Consider the following 7166-nt stretch of genomic DNA (forward strand, 5'->3'; position numbering starts at 1 on the left):
GAGGGCACTGCTGTTCCCACTTCCCCAGGAACAGTAGTATCTGATGAAATACTATTAGCGTTCGGTATGAATTTGTCATGTGCCAGGCTTGCATTTTACTCACGATAGCCCAGTGATATAAACACCAGGCTTATCTCCATTTGACACATGGGGAACCTGAGGCCTAAGCAGTTGAACAAAGGACAGGTAGAGGGTCTGGGATCGGGCCAGGGTCAGTGTGAGTCACCAGACCTCGTGGGCCCTCTCAAGCGTGGCATTTCATAGTTGTAGTGAGGAAAGAATGGCAGCGACAGCAAACCCCTGGGTATACTATACAGACTGGCACACACCACACTGAGCCCAAGATCCCGGCTCTGCCCGCCCGCTCCCGGCGAGAGGAGCGTTTGTTCCTCCGGTTAGAAAGCGACATTTTTAAGTCAGCTCTGCATAGTAGCAGTATTGTCTCCACAGATTGCTGTAGGGCTGGCCGGGCGGAACAACACAGAAAGTCATCAGAAACGACTGCTGTCTTGAGTGGCCCCAGCTCAAAGTGAGTCACAAAACTCGGAAGGGCCAGCGCACACCTGTCTGCAGCTGCTGCCCGATGTCAGGGACAGAGGCCCTCTGCCACCATGTCAGGACCAAGTCCCTGATCGTCAAAGCACTCTGAGGCCGTCACACGCCCTTGCAACTCCAACATCCCTGCAGCGCAAGGCACCCACGCCCGGCAGGCCGCCCCACCCCCGAAGGTGAACATGACCCAGAGGCGTGCTCCATGCCAAACACACAGGCCCACGACTGGTCAGGGTAGAAATAGGTCAATGGAAACAGACGTCACACCACGGGCTCCCCAACTGAATCCCAAAAGCATGCTTATCACTGGACCCAAAGCATTCGCTATTGATTATGGTTCTCATCGATGAAATAGCAAATCGACATCGACTTTTATCCTGAACACTCACAGGTGGCTGTTAGCTTCCTAAGTTAACCTGCTCACTCGTGACTCGTTCTGCTCGCAATGTGCGGGGCAGACTTTTGCTGATTCTCCACGAACCCTCGCAGTGACAGCTCTTTGGGCTAGGGGCCGGTCCCCAGTGTTCACGGAAGGCAGGCCCGGTGCACAGAGAGGTTAAGGGGTCGACGGGGGAGCACTGGCAAACCAAGGGCTGCTAAGGGCCCTCTCTCCACACTGCTTGCCTCTCGCCACCAGGGCGGCCCTGCTTGCCAGGTGAGTTCACTGTTTGCTCTCCACCAAGCCTTTCCCTTAGAAAGGTTCTCTCTCAGGCTTTGCCGGGGAGCGGGGCTCCAGAAAAGTGTTGGAGTTTCGGGATTTCAGAGCACCAGCCCTCAGGGCTCAGTCAGGCTGACCTCCCAACTTGGAGAAGCTGAGCCTTTGAGAAGGGCCAAGACCAACCACCAGAAGACTCCCAGGAGAGCTCCATCCTCCGTCCCTTCCCTGGGGCACATCTTCCAGGGAAGGAACTGACCGGAGCAGGAAAGGCCTCCACCCCAAAGGTCATCGCTAGATGGTCAGTCCTACCCCAGAGCAGAGGTGACCTGGAGGGGGGTGGTTTGGGACTCCCCAAAGCCATTGGAAGCAATTTCTTTCTTTTTTTTCTATTTCTACTTTTTAAAAAATATATATTTTATTGATTTTTTACAGAGAGGAAGGGAGATGGATAGATAGTTGGAAACATAGATGAGAAACATCGATCAACTGCCTCCTGCACACTCCCTACTGAGGATGTGCCTGCACCAAGGTACATGCCCTTGACCGAAATTGAACCTGGGACTTTTCAGTCCGCAGGCCGACGCTCTATCCACCGAGCCAAACCGGTTAGGGCCCTATTTCTAATTTTTAAAAATTTTTTATTCTATTGTTTAAAGTATTACAGATAGTAGTACATGTCTTCTTTTTTTTTCCCCATTGACCTTCCCCTGGCCTCCCCTACCTCCACCCAACCCCGCCCCCCGAAGCAATTTCTACTCAACCTTAACAAGGGTGGTGTTCTCATCCATCTTCCCTAAGAACAGGTTTAAAGCTAAGAGGGCACGTCCCCACCGCCTTCTGAAGAACCGCACAGCCCCGCCCACCGACGCCCCGCCTTCTCCACCCTGTCTGCCCAACATGCCAATAAGAAGAGGGACAGTTACCTCCTCATCGCGCTCCAGCTCCAGACCCGCCTCCAGGAGGTTCCCCTCGTACTCCTCCCTGCGGAACCGCTTGTCATCCTCGTGGAAGTCCATGGGGGGCTCCTGCTGGCCCGCACCCCCAGGGCTGCCCTTCCCGGGCAGGGGCTGGTCCTGCCGGGCGCTGCGGGCGCCCAGCGCGGCGTCGTTCTGCAGGACCCTCCTGGCCAGCGTCCTGCTGCCCGAGCCCCGCTTGTGATGGTACACCAAGACGTAGTCCACCTTACGTTTGCCATCCCGGAAGTACAGGCCATACTTGCACTTGGCGTCAGGGTTCACGGACAGCGAGTTCAGCAGCTGCAGAGGAAGAGGAGGAAAACCCACTCACCGCTGGGTTGTTGGGGATGGGCCCTCAGAGGGAGCGCGTTTCAGACCGAACACATCATCCACTCGCTCCCTCAGTCATCAGCCATTCAACAATCACCGAATGCGGGGAGGGGCTAAGTCAACCGCGGCGGCCGCCTTCATGCTGCTGACATGAAGGAGACACTCTCTGCTAAGGAAGGACACATGAAGATGCCAAGCAGGCCACCGGCCCTCGGAAGGCCTCCTGGTTCCAGGAGCCCGAGCGGGCTGGCCCAGAGCGACCAGATGGTTTGCCAAAGGCGACCAGGGTAGACCCTAGGAGGTGCTCCTCACACAGGGTCACAGGCAGAATAGAGGCCTGGGCTTGTGAGGGCTCCTGAGGTCACTGCCCAGCCTTGAATCCCGTGTGCACACCCAGGCTGCTCCATCCCTGCACAGTAACGGGGACTCGAGGTGCCGCTCTCCTTCAGCACCGAGTGAGGAAGGGGCCATGAGGGGCAGTGGCCGAGCACCAGGCCCTGCAGCCAGCCAGACCTGGCTCTAAATCTGGGCGTGGACCCTCTCCATCTACCCGCTCTGGGCTTCAGTGTCCGTCTCTGTAAAATGGGAGGATAATGTAAGCTGTCCACTGGCGGCCAGGAGGGTTATCTGAGTTACAGAACGCCTGTGCTGGGCACACTCTCCATCTAATTCCCAGGACAGGCGCTGGGGGACGTCCTGTCACCCTGCCTTCGATCCTGGTGCCAACGGCCGAGGCTCATTCTCCTCAATATCTCAGGAATGTCAGAGAAGTGCAGAGTCACAGTGAGCTGGCGGCTAAATGTGGTGTCTCTTCTCCGGCGGAGTGGGCAGAAAGGCCAGACCCGAAGGCTGCCCGGGGAAGGCACCGGCTGGCGCTCAGGGGATGAACTGCTGCCGGGCAGGGCAAGAACTTGGGGTGAGGTCAGACCACAGTGGACACCCTGACTGCTGCCAGCATCCTGGGCGCTCCAGACTCTCAGCATTTGTACAAGGTGCTTAACCCTATGTTCCAAATGGGGAACTGCCCTCTTCAGAGCTGAGCCAGGCGTGGCTGTCCATCCTCGTGTCCTGCCCACACCACCCTCCCCAGCTTCCTGTGCCCCTACCCTCCACCCCCCGGGGTCTACAGGAGTCAGGACATCTTCATCCCCTTTCACGGGCTGTGCTCCCTACCTGCACACCCTCCCTCCCCCGTGCTTCGTAATTCTACCTAAGCTTCCAGGGCGTGGGATGAATCCCCTGTCCTCCACGATCTGGGGGTCCCTGACCACTCCAGGTCTCGTGTGCTGGGATTGCCGGGGAACCTTCCACTTAGGAGCCTTAACTCACAGGGTTAAGGTGGGTGGCAGGATCCCTGGGGCCAGGCCAGAAACTGCCCAATACACCTCCATTCATCACCTGCTACACACAGGGTGGGCATGGCACCTTCTGCTTGGCCGGAATAACCGCTACTACTGAACAAAGTGGACACACGAACCCTTAGAGCAGCAGTTCTCAACCTGTGGGTTGCGACCCCTTTGGCGATCGAATGACCCTTTCACAGGGGTCGCCTAAGACCATCCTGCATATCAGATATTTACATTATGATTCCTAACAGTAGCAACATTACAGTTTGAAGCAGTAACGAAAATAATTTTATGGTTGGGTCACCACATGAGGAACTGTATTTAAAGGGCCAGAAGGTTGAGAACCACTGCCTTAGAGAGTGAGAAAGAAATTCAGAGGTACCACCATCAAGCCAGAGAGCAGGGAAATAAACTTAGGGGCAGTCGCCAACCCCCCAGGTTCAACACTAGACGACAACTCTGTCCACTGAGGCCTGGCTGAGGACCCATAAGGCCTGACAGTCTGGGGAGCACAGAAACAGCCCCACACATATCTCGAACCACCTAGGGAGTGGCAGCACAGAGGCCTGATCCAGTGGGCATCCTCCTGCCTGAGGGAAAAGGCCAGCTCTGCCACTACTGCTGCCTCCTCCCAGGCACACAGCCTCCTCTCTTTGTCCTCCGGGTCCTTCTTTGTAAAATGAGGGCTGGGGGTTAAATAACAAGACCTCTCTCGTCTGATGTGACTGCCCTCAAAGGGTCGTAGCAAGGAATAAATGTATTAATATATATAAAACATCTACAACAGGTCCTCCCAGAATCTGCAACGGAAGTTTGCTCTAATTGGGAAGTGAGACACAGCACAGAGACCTAAGAGAGGACAGGGAAAAATAATCTCATGGTCAAAGTGGACCGCAAGTGGAAGATGGTGGCAATGCCACACCTAGATGTAAAAAGAGTTATAAAAGAGAGCTGGATGCACTGCCAGGACATGCAGGAGTCAGCACCAAGCACTGGTGTGAGTCCCAGATCCTGCCCCCAGACCTGGCCCTGTCTGTCACTGATTTGTGTCCCTGGGCAGTTGCTTTGTTTGTTTGCGTCTTGGCTTAACTTTATAAAATGGGACGATCCTACTTGAATAAGGGGTGAGGGGTGAGCAGCCTTTACACAGAAAAGTGTGGGCTCTTTTTCTACTGCACTCAACACGGGCTGGGAGGCCCCAGGATCTGAAGAGCAACTCTGAGCTGGGGAGGTGGCTACACTGTGACGACCACAGAAGCTGACATGGTGGCCATGTGACTCTACGGGGCCCTTCCATGGAGCAGTGGAGTGTAGGACAGGACAGCAAGGCAGATTGAACTTGCAGTGGGCGGATGTGCGTGTATCCTATGCATAACCTCCCATTTCAGGGGCTCCAGGATGTTCCCTTATCCTTAAGGAAGAGGCGGGAGACTCCGCAGGGAAACGTGGTTGAATGGGTGGTTGTGGAATGAATGAATGCATGCATGCATGAACGGATGGCAGAGGCTTGGGTTTTGCACACCATGACTGGTGGGGGCCCCAGGAGGAAGGTTACAGAAGCTGAGACCCAGCTTATTCACGACACTCCTCAGCACTGAGCCTCAGTTTTCTATCGGTGAGATGGGGACAAAACATCTCGACATAGGTCTTGTCAGGGCAACGTGTGACTGAGGGGAGATTTGAAAGTATTTTGAAGATCAATCCCTGGAATATTTGGGGGGACGTGCTCCTGGAAGAAGCTTCCCCAAGGAAGATAGAAGAATGATAGAAGAGAAATGGCTTCCTGAGGGTCTATGGGAAGATGTCAGGGGACAAAGGCCCTGTCCCAACTACCACAAACAGTGAGAGGGCAGTCCACAACTGGGCCACACCTGCCTCTACAAACTCCCTCCCCAAACCCCGAGGAAAGGGCAGAAGAGGGGACTGCAGCCCCGTGTCCACACCTGGGACGCTCCTAGGGCCCCATGTGACGTGTTCATTTGTTTGGCTTCGGACCTGGAGTTGGCGCTCCAGGAGCTGAATCACACATTCGGGTGAAATAGCCAACGTCTCAGTGACCAAAGTCTCAGTGACCATTCCAGGGGAATCTCCCATATTCTCTTTCTCTTTCTTTCTTTTTCTTAAAATGGGGAAAATGAAATCACTGACCTGCCAAATCTCTTTCGGTTTTCAATTTCAGATCCAAGGGGACCATCACTCAAACTTCATTTTATTCCAAAACTAAAAAAGACCTGAATCACAGCACTCTACGTCAATTTCTGCTGATCAGGCAAACTCTGTAATCTACGAAGAGATCGCCTCCAACTGCAGATAAGCAGGGAAGCGCAATGCTTGTCTCTCAGGCAGGCAGGTTCCAGCGTCAGGTGCCTCTGGAGTGTCTGGGCTTGTTGGGCACGTAGATGGGGCCATTGACAGCCACCAGTGTGAAGGAAGAAAGTGAAAACACTCACCGATGAACACAAAGAACAGTTCATGAAATAAACAGCACCCAACGTGGCCTCTAGCTTTTGAGTCATTCCTTACATCTCTTTGTACAGACACAACCAAGTGACTTTTACCCTTGAATCTGGGAATGAGAAGAAGGGAGGCACAAAGTCACAGGCGGGGAACGGCAGTCGCATGGGACCGGCTTGTGCTGATGGCTGATTGAAATTACGTCCACACCGCACGCGTCGGGGGCACGTCTGGGAACTGGATAGCAGCCCACGCCCTCTGGCCTTTGCATGCACAGAGCCGCTGTCACTGGGTGACTCAGATAACCACGGAGCGACAATGATTGGCTTCAGCTGTGCCAAGGATGCCCTAGGACCGTGGTCGGCAAACTGCGGCTCGAGAGCCACATGCGGCTCTTTGGCCCCTTGAGTGTAGCTCTTCCTAAGCCTTAAGAGTACCCTAATTAAGTTAATAACCATGTACCTACCTACATAGTTTAAGTTTAAAAAATTTGGCTCTCAAAAGAAATTTCAGTCATACTGTTGATATTTGGCTCTGTTGACTAACGAGTTTGCCGACCACGGCTCTAGGAAGTTCTCCCGCCACCCACGCTGCCCCCGGCTCCCAGACAGGCCCCCGGCTCCCAGAGCTGCTGCCTCCAGCCCTTCTGTGGCCACCTCTCCTATAGCCAGTGCCCGATTCACAGCCCTCAGGCCCTCGATACCCGAGACCTGCAAAGTAAGAGTCAGTGGTCTCACCTGGGCTTGTCTGCGGTTTCCAGTCTGTGAAGACCTTGAGGGAAGGGCCAAGTTGCCTCTCTGCAAACTTTGAGACCCTCACTAGGATTTCAGGAAGACAGTTTCTGGATCCAGATGAGCGGGGCAGGGGGAT

At 54.5% G+C, this 7166-nt stretch overlaps 1 protein-coding gene across 1 annotated transcript in view; it reads right to left on the reverse strand.

Annotated features, from left to right (window-relative positions):
* Positions 1 to 7166, reverse strand: part of ANO1 (anoctamin 1, calcium activated chloride channel) — a 145867-nt gene that overhangs the window by 60009 nt on the left and 78692 nt on the right. The window contains exon 4 of the mRNA XM_015568944.1: positions 2134 to 2466. Coding sequence (XP_015424430.1) covers positions 2134 to 2466 — 333 coding nt within the window. The remainder of the gene's footprint in view (positions 1 to 2133; positions 2467 to 7166) is intronic.

This window comes from Myotis davidii, unplaced genomic scaffold, assembly GCF_000327345.1.
Source record: "Myotis davidii unplaced genomic scaffold, ASM32734v1 scaffold425, whole genome shotgun sequence".
Classification (NCBI taxonomy): Eukaryota; Metazoa; Chordata; class Mammalia; order Chiroptera; family Vespertilionidae; genus Myotis; species Myotis davidii.